Source organism: Hemiscyllium ocellatum, chromosome 9 (assembly GCF_020745735.1).
Source record: "Hemiscyllium ocellatum isolate sHemOce1 chromosome 9, sHemOce1.pat.X.cur, whole genome shotgun sequence".
NCBI classification, from domain to species: Eukaryota; Metazoa; Chordata; class Chondrichthyes; order Orectolobiformes; family Hemiscylliidae; genus Hemiscyllium; species Hemiscyllium ocellatum.
This window is the reverse complement of record NC_083409.1, coordinates 73,498,731-73,519,658: the sequence shown is the minus strand read 5'-3', so window position 1 is coordinate 73,519,658 and position 20,928 is coordinate 73,498,731. Positions and strand designations below refer to the sequence as shown.

At 38.3% G+C, this 20,928-nt stretch overlaps 1 protein-coding gene across 2 annotated transcripts in view; it reads left to right on the top strand.

The window, feature by feature from the left end:
• Window positions 1-20,928, top strand: part of cc2d1b (coiled-coil and C2 domain containing 1B) — a 68,049-nt gene that overhangs the window by 32,662 nt on the left and 14,459 nt on the right. For both annotated transcript variants that reach the window (XM_060830461.1, XM_060830462.1), the window contains 10 exons: window positions 619-691; window positions 1,792-1,916; window positions 5,301-5,484; window positions 5,914-6,086; window positions 10,877-11,002; window positions 11,596-11,654; window positions 11,831-11,947; window positions 14,971-15,044; window positions 19,841-19,899; window positions 20,162-20,213. In XM_060830461.1, coding sequence (XP_060686444.1) covers window positions 619-691; window positions 1,792-1,916; window positions 5,301-5,484; window positions 5,914-6,086; window positions 10,877-11,002; window positions 11,596-11,654; window positions 11,831-11,947; window positions 14,971-15,044; window positions 19,841-19,899; window positions 20,162-20,213 — 1,042 coding nt within the window. The remainder of the gene's footprint in view (window positions 1-618; window positions 692-1,791; window positions 1,917-5,300; window positions 5,485-5,913; window positions 6,087-10,876; window positions 11,003-11,595; window positions 11,655-11,830; window positions 11,948-14,970; window positions 15,045-19,840; window positions 19,900-20,161; window positions 20,214-20,928) is intronic.

Genomic DNA, 20,928 nt, shown 5'->3' with positions numbered 1-20,928 from the left:
TATTGGAGGCTACCTGAATAAGATTTGACCTCGAGAAATGAAGGGAGCAGGTAATAAAGTGTTGAGGCAGAAAGTCTACCTGATTGTACTGAAAGGCAGAACAGCCTTGATGGGTCATACTATCTATCTCTCCTCATTTCCTAAGGTCACCCTGAAAAATCCTGAACCTGAGCTTTTCAGAAACATGCTCTTAAGTTCAATCAAATGTTTTGGGTCATCCAGCTAACAAGGCCTTTTCATGACAGTATCATGGAGCTCAAGAAAAACAGAAACTTAAGAGGACCTCTGTAACTGATCTCAAGAAAGAGTGCTATGAAAGAGAAAGTTGGTAGAGGCCATCAACAATCTTTTCCTTTGTGTCCCATGCGAAAGAGGCGCAAAAAGATTTTCAAAGATTATTTGAAGTTTGGGAACTTTGTACAAGAGTTGCTAAAGAACAACGCCATATTTAGAACAAAATCAGTGAGCCCCAAGGTTCGTGGAGTAAGTATTAGCACTGGCAACCTGTAGTTCACTTAGGATTATTTTTCTTTATGACACATGTCCAAATGCACAGCGCACACAAAAAGTTTTTTTTTATTTGAGCAAGTATAAGATTTCTTTTTGTTAATTTTAAAGCAATATCAAGATGCAATTAGAGCTCACAAAGCTGGAAGGAAAGTGGATTTTTCGGATCTTCCTATACCGCCAGGTAAGTAATTACAAAAATATTTGTATATTCATAAAAATCAATGTTTTTAAATATCATCCGCATTGCTTTAACTTAGTGCATTTGTGCTATCACGATTTATCTTTATGTGCAATGGAAAATTTACATGAATATAATTATGTACAATATTTTAGTCTACCAGAGCTACTAAATGTTGCAAGATTCTACTTCACTATGGTGTTATTTATTTTTGTTTTACATTCTATTTAACTGTTTCAGTAAATTGATTTCTGCTTGGTGTACATGTTACACTTTGAAGTGTAAGCACTTTTTGCTCAATAAAGCTACGACATTTAAAACTTTGTAAGCAGTGACTTAGGAGTTTGCAATAATACTATTAGAAAGTAGAGACTATGAAATAGCTGCAAGAGTAGCATAAAAGTGCAAACTGACGGCATTGTTCTGGTTCTTCCTTATACTCATAGCCTGTTTTTCAGTTCTATTGACTTCAACAGTGCTGCTTTAGTATTGTTAGCCAAGACAGGTTCAAGACATGATCAAATGGTGGAGAGGAGACAATGGGCTGAATGGCTTAATTCTGCTCCTGTATCTTAGTCTCTTTGCAATTGAAGTTTCCAAAATACTAACCTAAACATCAATCACTGCTTCAATTAACGTGCTATGAAGCCATGATTTCAATCATAATTGAATAGTTAGTATGTTTGTGAGATGAGCTATGTTAATTGCAGTTACCATCATAAATTACCACAACCCAATTTTAATTTATCACAGGAAAGGAACTCAGTCTTGTATACTTAGGAGGAAATTACTGCAGATGCTGGAATCTTAACTGAAAACAAATATTGCTGGCAATTACAGCGGGTCAGACAGCATCCATGGAGAGATGAATGATGAATCCACCTCGAGTTGAAATATTAGCTTGTGCTCTATCCATGGATGCTGTCTGACCCACTGATTTCCAGCATTTTTTGTTTTCATTTTTGGGTGTTTCGCCTGGCTGCTTTAACACTTGAAATTGTATATAATATAAAAGTGTTAGAAATTGTCATCAATAAGCAGGGGAAGATTTTTGAAGTAGTTAAATGATGTTGGCTTTAAACTCTTTCTTGGTCTTCCTATAGGATTCCCACCAATACCAGGAGTGGAAGGAGCTTCTGGAGATCACAGCATTGTTGAAACACTTGAAACTGCATCCAGACTAGTCACTCCGGCAATTGAGGAGAACGAAGAGGTTACAGAGGTTGAGGTATTGCTTACATTCAAACATGCAGAACAAGGAATATTTTTTCTCTCTCTCTCTGTCTGTCTGTCTGTCTCTCTTTGTTGATAAGAAGGTGTGATGCCAGCACCTCTAGAAAATTGCCAAACGTGGCTATTCTTTTGTATACAAGTCAAACTGTTTCACTGATCACAGCTGGACCTAATCCTCTTTTCTTTTCAACACCCATGCTTTTCGTACCCACCCTTCTTTTGGTGCTATTAGGCCCAGTAATGGGAAGAGTGGTTTTCACACTAGGAATTCTGTCATTTATAATGTGATCATATTCCCAAGTCATAATGGGGTGTGCTTGGAGTAGAACTTGCAGATGGTAGGAATCCCATGTATCTGCTGTTTGACCTTTTTTAGGTTATAGAGTTCTTGACTTTGAAGGATGCTATCGGAGGAGCCATTGTGAGTTACTGCAATATATCTTGTAAATGGTACACACTGCTGTTAATGTGTGTCAATAGTGAAGAGAGTGATTGTTGAAGATGGTGGATTAGTTTTCAATTAATTGGGTTGCTCCATCTGGATGTTGTGAATGTTGGAATGGCACTCATTCAAACCAATGGAGAGTGTTCTAACGCACCCCTAACTTGTGCCTCGCACTTGATGGAAAGGTGTTGGGGAGAAAGGGGAGTTACTTGTCATAGAAGGCTTAATTTCTGACCTGCTGTTGGAGGACATGGTATTTATATGACTAGTCCTGTTTAGTTTCTAACCACTTGCTAGCCCAAGGATGTTTATAGTGAAGGATTAAGTGATGGTTGTACCATTTAGTATCACTGAGCAATAGTTAGATTCTCCTGTTTAAAGATGGTCAGTATTGGCACTTATGTGGCACAAATATTAAGCCACACTAGCCCAAGATTGGATATTGTCCTGATCCTGCTGTACTGACTGCTTCACAAACTGAGGGGTCATGAATGATGCTGAACATTGTCCACTGATGACTGCACATCCCCACTTCTGATTCATGATGGATGGAAGATTATTGATGAAGCAGCTGAAGGTGGTTGGGCGTATGATAATCTGCAATGATGTACTGGGGCTGAGATGATTGACCAGCAGCAACCACAACTATCTTTGTGCTGGGTACGATTTCAAGCAGCCTAACCATTAATAGGATTTTTTCCATTTCTGAACAGATGTCTCTTTGAGAATAAAAAGGCCTTATACTGTTTCTGAAGCTGCACAGCATAACAGCACAGCCCCTTGCAGCATCAGCTGTGTAAATAATGTTGCAAACAAAACAAAGAAAATAAATTTCTATAGAAGTAGTAGCCTGGCATGAAATGTTTCAAGACACTGGAAATTAAATGCAGGAATCCATCTTATCCTTAATCTTGCCATCTATAAGCATTATTTTCTCACCTGCATCATTAAATTATGCTACTTTAGACCACTTCTTGGATGTTCAACACCCTGTAAACTTGTCTTTACTTCACTTGATAAGCCTCTGTTTTCCTTTGTAAAACTGGATACGCTGAGAAACCCCTTTACAAATTTAAGCACTTGATCCTGTGATGCAAGTTTGCTTAGTGGTATTAGGAGGATCTCACAAATGTCTGGAGGAAAATTATGTATTACTTCCAGCTATTAGAATAATGTTAAGCCCTGAGATTTTTTATATTTAGCAAGTTGAGATTTTGAGAGAATATGATTTTGCTCTTCGTGGTAAAATGGGATCAATTTCTTCAAGATAAGTTACGTGAACTAGTTATGTGTGAGGGGACTGGAGGCAAAAGTATAAATTACAAAAGCAAATAGATATTAGGAAATGTGTAATCTCAAGCTTATCGACCCTTAGGTTTGCAAATGTGGGTTATTTTGCGGACTTTCAAAATTAAATTGCAGGTTCTGGAAGTTGCTGTTGATGGACCAATATTTCGATTTTCAGAAGGTGTTGGTTCACTGAAATTGGCCGCATCAGTCTTTAGTGTTCTCCTGGATCTCGCTCACTTCGTTATGGGGGTTGGAAAGGATTTTTCAGAATTTGATTTCCCCTAATTGGTTTTAAGATTTTCTTTTTATCTCTCTTTTGGCATTATCTGATGTGACTGAACTTGGTGAGGGTCTTTTTTGTAGATTGTCAGTATGGGACAGACTTGAATTCCACTTGGTGAATAGCTGAGACCTCTGCTCTGTTGCTAGTAGCACCCTAACAGTAACAGCCTGCTAGCCTGAAAATGACCCATTTGTCTTGCATGCTCCTTTGTTCTTTAACCGTCTCTCCATTTTAGTATATTACTGGCGATTTCGTAAACCCAAATCTTGTACAACAACCTTTTATCAAACACATCCTGAAATACCTTTTGAAAATTCAAATGTCCTTAATAACACATCCACTGCTGGTTCTTTACTCTGCTAGATACGTACTCAAAGAATTGAAAAAGGTTTGTTGAACACTGTTTCTCTTCCACAATGTAGAATGTTTTCTATTAAATTCTTCTTATTTTTGATTATACTAAATTTAAAAATTCCATCTCCTTTCCCAGAGAAACAATATCCTTCAGGTTGTATGTTTGCTTGCTGAGCTCGCAGGCTTGTTTTCAGATGTTTCATCACCATGCTAGGTAACATCAGTGAGCCTCCAGTGAAGTGCTGGTGTTCTGTCCCACTTTCTATTTGTGTCTTAAGACACCAGCGCTTCACCGGAGGCTCACTGATGTTACCTAGCATGGTGGCGCAATGTCTGAAAGCAAACCTGCCAGCTCAGTGAGCAAACTTACAACCTGAACCTCAACCCAAAGCTACAAGTAGTGTTAAAAATTGTAAACAAATCCTTTCCTTCAGAAATTAGCACTATGACATGGATATTTTCTATTAGAGAACCATCAGATGCCAGCACCATTCAATAAATGGTCAGTTGTCAATCTTATGTGGCCAGTCTTAATAGATGTCAAGCAAAATCAGGTTGCTTCCTTTGAAGGTGGGAAAACTAACACATTTTTCAAATGTTATATTCTTTACAAAAAAGGAACGACTCAGCCTGAGGTGGTATTTTGTGTAAGAATGTGGAAACTGAAGGGAAAGTGACTTTCAAAATTCGAGTGTATTTGGATAACTTACCTATGTAATTGGGAAAATCTTTATCTCTTTCCATTCAGTTTTTGAGACACTCTATTAGATCAAAGACTATTTTTTGATGTTAGTTAGTTCAATATTTCAATGAAATTGCACTTTTTCAGTAGATATAATATACCCTACACTAAGCTGCTTCAAATCAGATTTTTGTGCTAAGAAATGTGTTTTTAGTGGCGAATAATAAAACATTTTTATCATAATCCTGCTTTAAATTGAATTCCTACAAGGAGCATGTATTGTCATTATTCTGAACTCTTGCTTACCTTGTGCACTTTATCTTAGAGTGGATCTCCTCAGCCAAGTATGCAACCTCCAGTTGCAAAGAAACCAACAAAGCTTCCAGGCCATGGAGTGCAAACAGCTGAAGCAACATTGATATTACCAGTTGCATCAGAAGAAAGACAATCCCCAAAACCATTAAAGAAGCCAACACCAAGTGATCATTCGATTCAGCTCAGTTCAGTCGGTACATTTTCTTTCTAGTCCAACGTTTCCATTTATAGGTTTATGAATAGACATTATAAAATTCTATGATTTGTGTGAAAACTCTAATCTAGAGCTAATCACCTTAATAATTGGAGTAGCAGTGCTGCCAGTCAGATGTTTGGAAGCACTTGATCTTCTCTCGCTTCCTCCCTGCATGTCATATCAGATTGAAATCTTAGTTTAGCTAAGGACATGGGAATTATTTTCTTTATATGTTTGCAATCTAGTTGAATGGGATTTCTTAAAAAAATACATGTATGAACAGTAAACCTTTAAAATAATTGGCCATTGTTTGAATGGAAATAGTAGGTATTCTACTTGCATTGGTTTCAAAATATTTAAGAATTGCAATGAGGGAGTTTTCTGCTATATTGTATTTCCCCTAATCACTCCTTGTATTTTTCTGTAGCTCAGCAACAATTGGAATTTCTTCAGAATAGGAAGAAATTGTACATGAAAGCTGCTGTACAAGCAAAACAAAAAAAGAACTTGGAACAAGCAAAACATTTCCTTAAAATTGCAAAAGGCTTTGATCCAATGATTGTGGATGTCCAAAGCGGAAAATCAATTGATATTTCAAAGGTTTGTCCAAACTAAGATGATAAAGATAATAGATTGGAATCACACTACTATCCTTTCTATTGTATGTTGCATTAAAAGTTAAAATATGAACTTAAGCCTTGTCCTTTTCCGTTCACTTTGTCTTTAGCTACTGACGTACTATGGCATGTTACCCTTCATAAACCTGCTTTCCCCCTCTATCTTTTCATTTCTAAGACCAATCTTAGAACACATACTTTGAGCTTTTCATCACCCTTCCTAATTGGTTTTCCTTTGCCGTGACATCTCCCTTCCTTTTCTGTGCAGAATTTTAAAACGTTTGTTACATTTAAAGGTGAGTGCTATGTTGAGCTGCTGTTGCGGGGCCAGGGTCAACAATAGGCCCATTGTGGTTCAGATTATTTGGTTGGAGCTAAAGACAGAAACAAAGTTCGCTTGCATTTGCTCTTGATACCAACTGAAGAAATGTGAGCTGGCAGTTATATAGTTAGGCTGAAACTACGGAAAGGAATATTTAAGTTCAGCTCCATATGATTACAAGGAGGCATGTGCACTTCAATAGAAAGCTAATTTGTTGGTTTAATCTATGTAACATATCCACAGACTAATGAGTCTCTGCCCTATTTTCAAGCCGGAGACTTTAGGCACTTGAAGCTCTGTCTCAGATTCCATGACACTTGTCTCAAAAACCCCAGTCTGATGGTGAAGGTCCATGGCCCCAGGCTCCTGAATCTGGTCCAATGGTAAACGTCCAACAAGTAGGACAAAGGCCCTGATATGAATACTGTTGTGGTTACGTGCTGTATCACCATGTTGTAGTACTTTTCAGTACTTTTCCAGTTATTATATCCTATACAATGAGTTGTAAACCTCTCCAGATGGCTCCGTATTAACTGTATAAAGGAATAGTTCCCACAGGCTGTCATGGTTATGGAGTTTCTTCCCAGCCAAAACATGCTGGTTTTTATTCCAGGCCTGCTTTCATTTAATTTATCACTTTCTTTAATTGTTTGTTGTCCTGACCAATTCACCCTTAACCATCTGATTTTGGAGTTTTTTTTTAAGCCCAACACCCAAGGGATACGCTCATAAATGAACTGATGAATGGGAAATATTAGTGAATGCAAGATAACTTGAAATATCAACAGTGGGAAAATTTAAGATAAAGGGCTAGTTGTAATGAAAGAGGAATCTGAAGATACTAATAGATAACTGACAAAATCCGACAGTGAAGCGTGCTTATAAATGTGCAGTAAGGAACGGTAATCAGATATTTGCATAGTCAGTCAGTCATGTAAAATCTATACACCAGCTAATGATTGGGTTTATTTGAAGAATTAAGTATGGCTATGTTCACAGATTTTTGGAATTATTATGGTTTAGTAGGAGGCAATTCAGATCATCATTGCTGCGCTGGCTCTTCAAATAAGTAGGTAATTGGTGCCAATCTCCTACTTTTTCCTATACCATTGCACTCTTTCTATCTAATGCTTTCATGAATGCCTCTATTGAACCTTTTTCCATCACACTTCCAGCTAATATGTTCCATATCCTAACTACTTGCTGACTGAAAAAGGTTTTTCTTGCATCACCCTTGCAGTTTTTGCACATCATTTTAAATCTATGCCCCACTGTTTCCATTTCTTTTGCAAGTGGCAACAGCACCCTATCTAATGTGTACAGCCCGAAGGCCTCTTATCAAATTTCCTCTCCAAGGAGTACAGTTCCAACTTCTTCTTAAATCTGTCCTCCATAGCTGAAGTTTCTTAATCCTGGAAACATTCTTCTGAATCAGTTCTGTTCTCCAAAGCATTTACATCTTTCTTAGAATGGTGCGCCCAGAACTGTACTCCAGCTGACATCTTGGACAAGATCAACGTCACTTCCTTGCTCTTGTACTCCGTGCCCTTATTAAAACCAAGAACAAGGTATGATTTATTAACTGTTGTCTTTGCTTATCCTGTTACCTTCAAAGATCTGTGCACATATATATCCCAGTTCCTCTGATTCTGGAACCCCTATTTCATATTGTCTTTTGTTGTTCTTACCAAAGTGCATCACTTCACACTTCTCTGCACCGAACCTCATCTACCACCTATCCGCCCATTCCTCTAACTTGTCAATGTCCTTTTGGAGTACCATTCTGTTGTCCACTCAGTTTACAATTCTTCCAAGATTCATCTTATCTACGAACTTTGAAAGTGACCCCTGCATGTCAAGATAAAGATTCAGATCATTAATATACATCAGAAAAAGCAAGAGTCCCAATGCCAACCCCTGGGTACATACCTTCAGCTCAAAGAAACCTCCATTGATCTCTGAATCTTCTCACTTAACTAGTTTAGCATCCATGTGACTATTGTCTCTTTTATATCATGACCTGTAACCTTCCTCATGTATTGTGTGGCACTATATCAAATGGCTTCTGGAAGTCTGTGTATACCACATCAACAGCTTTACCCTCATTGAATCTTTCTCACATCTCTTTGTAAAACTCCCAAGTTAGTTAAACATGATTTTTCCCCTTAGAAATTCATGCTGACTCTTGCTAATCAATTCACCTTTCTCCATGTGACAATTCTATCCCAACTAATTGTCTCTTGAAGATTCTCCACAACCAAAGTTAAACTGATTGGTCTATAATTGCTGTGATCTACTTATAATCCTTTTTCAACAAGGCTATACTTGTTGCAATTTTCCGGTTGTCTTCCCAACTTCAGGAAATACTGAAAGATTATGCCTACAATTTCTACCCTCTCTCCCTTCAAAATCCTTGAACATGTCTCCTCAGCGCTGGTGTTTTGTCAGTTTTAAGTACCAATAGTCTATCCAACATATCTGCCCTGTCAATTTTGAATCCTCTAGTGCCAGAGTTTCCTTCTCTGTTGTCATGGCCTGAACATTGCATCCTCTTTTGTAAAGACAGATGCTAAATATGTATTATCATTTCTGCTGTTCCTCCTCCCTCCATGCGTAAATCCTCTCTTTGGGCTCGAAACTTCCCTCCTCATCTTTTATATGGTTATGAAATACTTTTGGGATTCTCTTCCATGTTGGTTGATCGTGTTTTTAAAATAATTCCTCTATGCTTCCCTGATTTGCTTTTTCACGTCCTTCCTAAACCTTCGGTATTCCTCTTGGTTGTCAATTGCATTTGCTGAATTACACCTTTCGTAAGTGCTTTTTTTTTCTTTTAATGTTAATTTCTACCTCCTTTGGCATCCAGGGAACTCTGGATTTGTTTGTCCTATCTTTCCTATTTGGCTGTACTTGAATTATCTCTCTTAATGTAGCCCATTATTCAGTTGCTGTTTTTCCTGCCAACCTCTTGTTTCTATCAATGCCCAGCTTTGCTCCACACTGTGAATGCTAATTGTCATACCAGTAAAAAAAATTCTTATTGCATCCTTGGAGTTGAATTTCAGATGTTAAGTTTGAGTGAACTCTCCAGTAATTCACCACACAGCTTCCGTAAAATTAAAATTGATGGGAATCAGGGAAAATCTCTTCACTGACTGAAATCATACTCTCATATGAAGATTGCTAGGATTAAACTTAATGTTGCTTACTAGGATGTGAGCATTTCTGGAAAGGCCAACATTTGTTGACCGTCCCTTTTTGTCATTGTACAAGTACATCCTAATCTCTCTCAATATCAACATTGAAAAGTTTCTACCTTTTTAAAAATATTGTCCTTTTCTATTCTTGTATCAAAGTAGATACATTTCTCCACATCATGATGTATTTGCCAGCTTATGCCCACTCATCATATTTCTTTGTATCCTCCATGTAGCCAAATTTCTTGCCGTGCTTTGTATTGTCAGTAAACTTACATACATTAGTAACTGTCTCTCTCTGATTTGTTAATTAAAAGTTGTAAATAGCTGAGGTCTCAGCACCTGATTCTTGTGAAGTTGCTTGTTACAATAGGCCATCCTAAAGATTCCTTCTTTATCCCTTCCCTTTGCTTCCTGTCCATTTAACCAATACTCCAACAGTACAGTTATGTTACTCAACTTAATGAATGCTTTCTTGCATATTAATCACTTGTTACACCCTATAACTAATTGCAATAGATTTCCCTTTTAACTGTCTTGCCAGTTCTTTGCTTCAAAAGCTCTAATAAATTTGTTAAATAAAATTTACCTTTTATGAACTCATTAACTTTTGCTCCATACAGCAAGTAACTGAGCATCATCTGCTTCACTGGTTTCATGTTTCTAAACTTGCCCCAACTCCAAGCTAAAGCATAAATGTTGTCCCCTCCACACTTCACTTCAGCTCTGAAGAGTCATCTAGACTCAATGTTAGCTTGCTCTCTCTTCATGGATGCTATCTGGTCTGCTGTGATCTCCAGCACTACTACTTTTCAGTAAAGATCCTGAAGTTAGTTTCAAAATCACTTCCCAAACCCTCACTTATTTGGATAATAGTCACCATCACTGCCCCAATTTGCCATGACCCTTCAGCCATTATCTTTCTGCTGTTTTGAAACTCTTGTAAGTTTCTTTTATGGTCTATCTCCCTGGGTTTGGAAACCCCTTAAATATTTTTTAACCTCTCTTCAGTTTATTTTTCACTCTGATCAGTGTCAACATTTCCCCCTTGTGGAGCATTAATACTTTATATTTTTCTTTTATAGTATTGTAAGAAATAAAAATTCAGAATGGCAAGTTCCTATAAAATGACTGTGGCACCACCGATTTAAATTAATCTGCATGTTTTATGTAACAAACCCAAGAATATTTTCGAGCATCTATAGCATACACAAACAACCTTGACCAAATAGGGTATGATTATTTACTTTCCAGGTTCCTTCACCCCCTGATACAGAAGATGATGAGTTTATAATAGTGCATCACAAGGATGTGCAGATTTCAGAAACGTTGGATGAAGTGTACACACATCTTATGAACCTTCTGAAGGAGCAATATGAGGTATATGATGAATCCTATCGACTACATACACAATTGCCTAAGTCACCAATAAAAATTATGTATAAATACTCTACAATGGTAATTCCACCACAAAAGCATGTCCGATGAGTTGCATTACGAAGTAATTAGTAAATGTTCTCCATCTCTCACATGAGGATTTACAGCTCATTCTGAGAGATTAAGAGCTACAGGTTTTCAACTTGATGAAAGAAAATGTATAAGTGAAACACTGTTGTCTTTGTTCACCTAACTGAAGCCAAGAAACATGTTTTATTCTCCAATGAGAAGCTAGTTGAATTAGGTGTTGTAGGATTACTGGCACCTGTATTAAAACATTAGAAAATTCTTGTTTATTTGTGGACTGTCACAGAATCCAATCATGACGTCAATGGCCGTTTTGGGCAGGCAACAGCCAAGTCTAGCTTTGCTACTTGCAGAGTGAACATTTTCCTAAAGCTCCTGTTGTTAAACAGTTAAGCCTTCTGGTCCTCCTTTGAACAATATAATTTTTGTTACTTTTTATAGCAGATAGAATGTATCTTGTGAAAGCTGTCTTTTTATTCATTTAAACTTCTTTTCTTTTTAAACCCTAGAAATGCATGTCCTATTCAAAGCAATTTATACATCTTGGCAATGTCGCTGAGACCACCAGGTTAGTGTAAATGCAGACAGAAAAATGGAATTGTGTATCTAAAGAATGTTTGAAATTTAATTTTGAGTTAACAGTTTTCTTGCATCAGTGCATATTTTTATTCTGACAATGATCATTTTAAGCCTTTTACCTACAGTTATTTAAAGTGTGAAAATATACATTTGCTGATTTTATAGATTTGAGAAGATGGCTGCAGATTGCAAGATAAGTATGCAAATCCTTAAACTTGGGCAGGCTCGTGGCTCGGATCCACCAAAGTATCATTTTGAGGAGAGAACCTTTAAAACTGTACGGTATGCATCTCTGCTTTTGTAATTGTTGTAATTTAAAATCTTGCAGTTTCAAGAAATACATTTACCTTTTCAGTGGAGAGAATGAATCGTAAGAATTTTCCCAAGTTTAATATATTATCTTGCTTGAATTGTAAAAGCAAAACTACATTTCTGAGATATCTGGAAATGTCATCCTGGTTTTGTGATCTTCATACTATGACATTTGAAAACTTACCTACATCAATTAATGAGCATCACATTATGGACTTGCCTGTCTGCAACCTTTAAAGATCTTAGAGTGCAGAGTTCCTCTATTCATGAATGCAGTCTCAAACAGGGTGTAATTTCAAAGACTCAACGTAAGACTATTTCCTACACTTACAAATGGCTCCTTTGTAATGTCCTGCATTGTGTTCTGACATGCATGCACATTGAATTGTGAATGACTCCAGAACAGAGCCTGCCTTGAACCCAGAGACTGCCTGTATAGTAAAATGTGCCATGTGAACTAAAGAAATGGGGAAAACAAACTATTTGAGCCTCTGCCAGCTTCTCCATTAGTATCGGACTCCTTTTCCCCTACAACCTTGTTTGTTGTTTCTATTCAAATAATCATCCAACGTCTTAGAGTTCCTCAGCTGAAGGGACCTCCACCAATGGAAAATTGTTTTCTCACCTCTCATTTGTTTCTTTCACAAATACTTTATATCTGTGTCCTCTGATTTTTGATCCTCTGAGTGTAACAGTTTTTTCCCTACCTATCTATTGTTGATTAGAAAACTTCTACCAGTTTTCCAATCCCAAATTGTCTATCAAATGTGCACACTTGTTGATGTTCCATACTGAATCATGTTGTTGAAGAGCCACTAGGATGCAGGCTTGCAACAGCTTAAAGAAAGCTTGCTGCTGCAAAGGAGTTAAGGAATGGAAATAAATTTGGTATCAGACATATTCTTGTGGGCATTTCAGAAAAAAAAATGCATTTTTTCATGTTGTTGAATTGACATTGATGAATGGTGCTGGGATTAGATCAGATTCCCGACGGTGTGGAAACAGGCCCTTTGGCCCAACGAGTCCACACCGAACCTCTGAAGAGTAACCCATCCAGACCCATTTCCCTCTGACTAATGCACCTTACACTATGGACAATTTAGCATAGCCAATTCACTGACCTGCACATCTTTGGACTGTGGGAAGAAACCCACGCAGACACGGGGAGAATGTGCAAACTCGACACAGACAGTCACATGGGGCGAGACTCGAACCTGGATCCCTGGCGCTGTGAGGCAACAGTGCTAACCACCGACCCACAGTGCTGCCCCGATTCTCAAGTAATTAAGGTGTCTCCTTAACATCTGAGCTGTTACATCATTCCATAACAATGCTCCATAATTTATGAAAACTTAGAGCAATACAAAATTATTAAGTGTAAAGCAACTAAAACAATGCCTGTTTTAAGAGTTTGGTGCTTGCTGTCAATTTTAAAAGGAAGGGACGAAAACTGGAGGAGAAGATGAAAATTTCACTTTTTTCTGCATTAATCTACAGTGTATACTGATTCTTAATAAAGGAATAGATTGAACAAAAGGTATTTTCTTTCCCCCCTTTTCACCTTAAATGTTCTCTCCTCCACTGAATTTATTTTGTTGAGATGTAACAGGTATCAAGCCACACTTGAAAGCACAGTATTCACCATTTGCAACTCTGACATCAAAGCAGCTCATGTTCCGATGCAACTAGACCTGGACAACATGTAGACTTGGGCTGATAAGAAATATTTGTGCACACAATTTTCAGGCAATTACCCCCTCAACATCATGACGGTTACCATGAAGAACTGGACCAGTCTTATAAATTCTGCAGCTTAAAGAGCAAGTCAGAGACTGTGGCAAGTAACGTACTTACTGAATCTTCAGCGATTGTCTGCTAAATGCAAAGTACAAGGGATGAAATAATCTCCACTTGCCTGGATGAATGCTTTCGAACAAAACTCCAATTCAGCACCATCAAGGACAAAGCATTCCACTGGATTGACACTAAATTCACTACTTTCTGTAATCACACCCTTCACCAGATGTAGTGGCAACAGTGTGTACCAGCTACAAAGATACATTGCAGTAACTCTGGAATGATGGCACAGTGACAACTGCTGCCTCACTGTCAGGAACCTGGGTTCGATTCCACCCTCGGGTGACTGTCTGTCTGTGTGGATTTTGCACATTCTCCCCTCATCTGCATGGATTTCCCTCCACCCACTCATCCACACACAGTCCAAAGATGTGCAGGTTTGGTGGATTGGCTGTGCTAAATTGCCCAGTTTGTTCAGGGATGTGCAGGCTCAGTGGGTTGGCCATAGGAAATGTGGAATTACACAGATTGGGTAGGGGAGTTGGTCTGAGTGGGATGCTGTTTGGAGGGGTGGTGTGGACTTGATGGACCATATGATCTGCTTCTACACTGTAGGGAATCTATGAAGGCTGCTCTGACAGCACCTCTCGAATCCATGACCTCTGTCATCCAGAACATGTAAAAGAATGCCTCCACATGCATGTTCCCCCTCTAAGTTACATATCGTCACTGTACTTTCACCTTTTGTGTCAAAATCCTGGAACTCTTGTCTCTAATAGCTCTGTGGGTGTACCCCGAGGACTACAGTGGATCAAGAGATAGCTTACCACCACCTACCTTCGCTCATTTAGAAATGAGCGATAAATGCTGGTCTAGCCAGTATTAGCTGTATCCCTTGAATGATTACAAAAAAAAACTTGGGTGGGTTCACGAGAGTTTTAACAGTGAGCAAACTGAATCTTTGTTAAAGCGTAATAAGGATTAACGGCATAATCGTTGAAAATGGATAACTTTGAGAAAAAAATTTAAGTTGGTGATCAGTCGCTTTCATTTGTATACCATTTGTTTTTCAAAAGCAAATATTGCTCTGGCCCTTTTTTGTTTACCTGTTTGACCCACTGTTAAGTTTTTCGTTGTATGACTTGTAACCTATGTGCCAGTTACTAGCTAGACAAAAATGTTATCTTATTTTGTAGCATCTTTTCTGACATCAGCAGTGCTGAAATGCTCCTCATCATTGTAAAAGGAATAAATCTCCCTGCACCTTCAGGTGAGACCAAATAGAGTTCAGTCCAACATAGTATCCATGTAAAAGTAGCTGTTAATTGTTATATTGATAAGCTTACAGTATCCAATATAAAAATATACCAACTGACATGACATTATCATTTCTGGCATACTTAAAAAGATGGAAGTTTATCATGCTAGTTAGAAATGTATAATTGAGATTAGTATGTTTTGTATGAATGATCAGTAATTGACCAAGAATGCAGGATTCCCATTTTCAAAATTCACTAGGATACTGTGCAAGTGATTTCACCTTGTAATAATTTTCTTTTGAATCTAACAGTGAAACTCTATTAGCATTTGGCAGAGCTGTGTACAAATCATAAGACCATAAGACATAGCAGTGGAAGTAAGGCCATTCGGCCCATCAAGTCCACACCGCCATTCAATCATGGCTGATGGGCATTTCAACTCCACTTACCCGCATTCTCCCCGTAGCCCTTGTGACATCAAGAATTTATCAATCTCTGCCTTGAAGACATTTAGCGTCCCGGCCTCTACTGCGTTCTGCGGCAATGAATTCCACAGGCCCACCACTCTCTGGCTGAAGAAATGTCTCCACATTTCTGTTCTGAATTTACCCTCTCTAATTTTAAGGCTGTGTCCATGGGTCCTAGTCTCCTCGTCTAACGGAAACAATTTCCTAGCATCCACCCTTTCCAAGCCATGTATTATCTTTGTAAGTTTCTATTAGATCTCCCCTTAATCTTCTAAACTCCAATGAATACAATCCCAGGATCCTCAGCCGTTCCTCGTATGTTAGACCTACCATTCCAGGGATCATCCGTGTGAATCTCCGCTGGACACGCTCCAGTGCCGGTATGTCCTTCCTGAGGTGTGGGGACCAAAACTGGACACATTACTCCAAATGGGGCCTAACCAGAGCCTTATGAAGTCTCAGTAGCACAACGGTGCTTTTATATTCCAACCCTCTTGAGATAATGACAACATTGCATTCGCTTTCTTAATCACGGACTCAACCTGCATGTTTACCTTTAGAGAATCCTCGACTAGCACTCCCAGATCCCTTTGTACTTTGGCTTTATGAATTTTCTCACCGTTTAGAAAGTAGTCCATGCTTGTATTCTTTTTTCCAAAGTGCAAGACCTCGCATTTGCTCACATTAAATTCCATCAGCCATTTCCTGGACCACACTCCCAAACTGTCTAGATCCTTCTGCAGCCTCCCCACTTCCTCAGTACTACCTGCCTGTCCATCTAACTTCGTATCATCGGCAAACTTCGCTAGAATGCCCCCAGCCCCTTCATCCAGATCATTTAATATATAACGTGAACAGCTGCGGCCCCAACACTGAACCCTGCGGGACACCGCTTGTCACCGGCTGCCATTCCAAAAAAGAACCTTTTTATCCCAACTCTCTGCCTTCTGTCAGACAGACAATCCTCAATCAGTACCAGTAGCTCACCTCGAACACCATGGGCCCTCACCTTACTCAGCAGTCTCCCGTGTGGCACCTTATCAAAGGCCTTTTGGAAGTCTAGATAGACCGCATCCACTGGGTTTCCCTGGTCTAACTTGTCACCTCTTCAAAGAATTCCAACAGGTTTGTCAGGCACGACCTCCCCTTACTAAATTCATGTTGACTTGTTCTAATCTGACCCTGCTCTTCTAAGAATTTAGAAACCTCATCCTTAACGATGGATTCTAGAATTTTACCAACAACAGAGGTTAGGCTAATTGGCCTATAATTTTCCATCTTTGGTCTTGATCCTTTCTTGAACAAGGGGGTTACAACAGCGATCTTCCAATCATCCAGGACTTTCCCTAACTCCAGTGACTTTTGAAAGATCTCAACCAATGCCTCCACTATTTCCTCAGCCACCTCCCTCAGCACTTTAGGATGTAGCCCATCGGGGCCAGGAAATTTATCAATTTTAAGACCCTTTAGCTTTTCTAGCACTTTCTCTTTTGTAATGGCAACCATTCTCAACTCAGCCCCCTGACTCCCTTTAATTGTTGGGATATTACTCATGTCTTCCACTGTGAAGACTGATGCAAAGTATTTATTAAGTTCTCCAGCTATTTCCTTATCTCCCATCACTGGGCTTCCAGCATCAGTTTGAAGTGGCCCAATGTCTACTTTTGCCTGTCGTTTGTTTCTTATGTATTGAAAGAAACTTTTACTATCATTTCTAATATTACTGGCTAGCCTATCTTCATATTTGATCACTGTATTCTTGATCCTGAAACACTCCTGTCTCTATATCATCTCATAATGAATGAATATTTGAGTAATATGTATGTGAATAATTGACAGCTAAATGATTGTACACAACTGTCAATCAACAGTTTCAAAAGATGACATGCAGCAGCAGATCATTATTTGTTATTGTAATCTTTTGACCTTTTGTATTGATATGCTCTGCCTTTTGCTGGTGTATAATTGCAATCCACCCTCCGATTAAGAGAAGAATTTCTCTTCAAATTGAGATTTTCTTCCCCCATCTATTTGAGACTGGGAACCTTCAAACACATGCTGTGATCAGAGTTGATGTCATGTTTGTTGAGTATGTGTACTCCTGTCCTTTTTACAGGTTTACTTAAGTGTGCATTTGGGTTTGCCTTGAGATTACACAATGCTGCCAACCATTTACATGCAGATAAAAACTGTTAAGTCATTAGTGTTCCATAGTGTGCATGCGCCAGTCCTTCTGGATGTGATTTCATGGCTTTAGCATCCTAAACAAAGATAAAGCTCAGTGGTTTTCTTTATTAACAGTATGCTGCTAGCAAGCTGAAAAGATGCTTTCACAAAATGAGTGATATGTAATGAATTTCAGTACTGATGTGATATCAGGCATGTGGGCTGTATGTCCTAATGACTGGCAGTCTATATCAAACAATACTCATTGGCCAGTTGCAGCAGGCATCATGCTATTTCTGCCCAACCAGAGGATCCTATATTCTCAATTGTATGTCCATCATTAGATGTGATTCTGCAAATGGGCATAATTTATTAAATCTACTCCAGAAACCAATTTAAGATTATTCCTCAGGTTCACACTGATGTATTTGTACATGCTAAAAGATCAAATAGAATCTTGTGTATAAATATATTTATGTAGGAAAAAGAAGTTGGTACAAATGTAACATGCTTGTCTTTTTTAAAGGGTGATGGAAACTGTCAATCTCTGCTGCACTCCCATAATAACATCCTCACTGATCAGAATCTGCCTGCGTGATCTGAGAAATTAAGATTGATCATTAACTGTTGCTGTATCTGCTTGCCAACCATGGCCCAAACAATTAGCATCCATGATAAGATTGGATTTGAAGTTTTGTAAGAGGTTTGCAGCTCAGGTTGTCAGTTTGCTTGCTGAGTTAGTGGGTTTGGTCTTGGACCTTTTGTCACCATGCTAGGTAACATCACCCGTGAACCTCTGGTGAAGTGTTGGTGTTCTGTCCAGTTTGCTGTTTGTGTGTCTTGCTTTGTTATGATGGGCGACATCATTTCTGGTTCTGTTTCTGAGAGGTTGGTAAATGGAGTTCGGATCTAATATATTTGTTAATGAAGTTCCGGTTTGAATGCCGAACCTCGAGGAATTCCCGCGCATGTCTTTGTTTGTCGTGTCCCAGCATAGATGCACTGTCCCAGTTGAACTGGTGTCCCTCTTCATCTGGGTGCATGACGAGATAGTTGGGGAAGGATTGCTTCTCCCATGTGGCAAAGTCTCAGACCAGAGGGCATAATCTCAGGATAAAATGATACCATTAACACAAAAATGAGGAGCAATTTCTTCTCTGTGCATTGTGAATCCATTAAATTCTTTACCACTGAGGATGTTGGGGCTGAGTCTGTAAGTATATTTAAGTCTGAGACAGATTTTTAATTTATCAGGATAAAGGTTAAAAGAGAAAAATGGATTTGATGATTATCAGATTGGCCATGATCTCATTAAACAACAATGCAGACTCTATAGGCTCCATGGCCTACTTGTGTTCTTGTGTCTTATGGTCTTATCCTCTTCCCATGATGTGTAAATTAGTCACATTTTTCAAATCTGTTTTCCCCTTCACTCCTGATGAATGCAAAGCAAAAGTCTTTGCCGCCTTGTCTCTTCTTTTTTTAGCAATGTTTACAAAGTAATTAAGACCTTGTATTTCGCACAGATTTGGTTTGTTTATCCATTGCATTATGTTTTTTTTATTCATTCATGGGATGAGGGTGTTGCTGGCATTTATTGCCCATCCCTAATTGCTCAGAGTGCAGTTAAGAGTCACTACATTGTTGTGGGTCTGGAGTTACTTGTAGGCCATACCAGGTAAGGATTAGAGACAAAGAAACTACAGATGCTGGAATCCAAAGTAGACACACAGGAGGCTGGAAGAACAAAGCAAGTCAGGAGGTGCAGGATTCAACATTTTGGGTTACACCTTCTGCACCTCCTGATGCTGCCTGGCTTGCTGTGTTCTTCCATCTTCCTGCCAGACAGGTTAGGATGGCAGTTTCCTTCCCCAAAGGACATTCTGGACATTGTGTCTTGTCAAATAATACAGTTTACTTTCAAATGTGTTGTAAAAGGAAAATAAGTTGTTTTTGGAAAATTTAGTTCACATTGTAAAGTATGATATGGGTTTATTTATGTAATCTTGCACACTGTGCTTTTGAGTGTTGGCTTATTTATGAAACTTTTACATACTGTTCCGTAATATTTTCAAAAATTAAAATTACTGAAGTTCGGTTGAATTTATTTTCTATGTTGTAATTTTGAGGAGCTATATTCTACGAGGACACACAATTTGTTTTATTTTGCATAGGTGTGGCAACACATGACCTTGATGCTTTTGTAAAGTTTGAATTTCCGTATCCTAGTACAGTAAGTAAAATGTATTAAATATGTACATTTAGACTTTTTGGAGAACAGTGTAGTGAGTTTTTTACCTCCAGTTACAGACTGTACTTAATTCTAGAGAATTCAATATTAATTTAGAAATATAAATTTATAATTTAGTTGAGTGCATTTTGTTTAATTAAAAAAACATTAAGATTAGCTTTCATTTAATTATCACAAAAGGCAAGTATTTAAATGACAAAAATTCATTTTACTGTTAACCATAAATTACACCCTTTTTTAACAGGAGCAAGCCCAACGACATAAAACAGCTGTGATCAAGAATACAAATTGTCCAGGTAAAAGACAAGTAGCCATTCTCAGTCACAAAAATAAAGTGCTGGGTAGCCTGCAGATGTGGCAGCACCTTTGCAGAGAAAGCAGAGTTTAATGCTTTGGATCCGGTGACCCTTCTGAACTGATTGTAGCTAGGAAAAAATTGCGTTATGAAGATGGGGGTGTACTGTACCTTTTAAGAAAGTTAAAAGCTGGTATAACTACCTCTCAGCGCTAAGTGTTCTGAAAAGAAAATGTAACATTTCGTTGAACAACTCTATTAGCTGGTTGCCTGGAAACACACATAAATTCAAATTTGGCAATCAGTTTAAATTATACCCCAAAATACCAACCTCCAATCAAGTTTGAATTGAGTATACTGACAATCTTAAAAGCCAATGACACAATCTGATGCTTTTATCTGATAAGACCAGAGAAAATTGAACAGTTGGGAGGAAAACTGCCACACCACCAGCATGTAGAGACTGTCCAAAAAATAGCTCTCTCAATGGTACCTTTTTATGGATCAATAACTTATGAAGCAGAATCCCCAAGAAGAAGGCAGGAATACAGAGAAGAACCGAAAGCTGCTTGGTTTTGCGATACGTTTTGTTTTGTAAATCTTAATTGGGATTTTATTAGACTAGTATTATGGAAGGGAAGGTAAAAGATAGGTTAGAGGAAGGAATTGTAAATATTTGTTAATTATTCTGTTATACTTTAAGAAATTTGTTAATT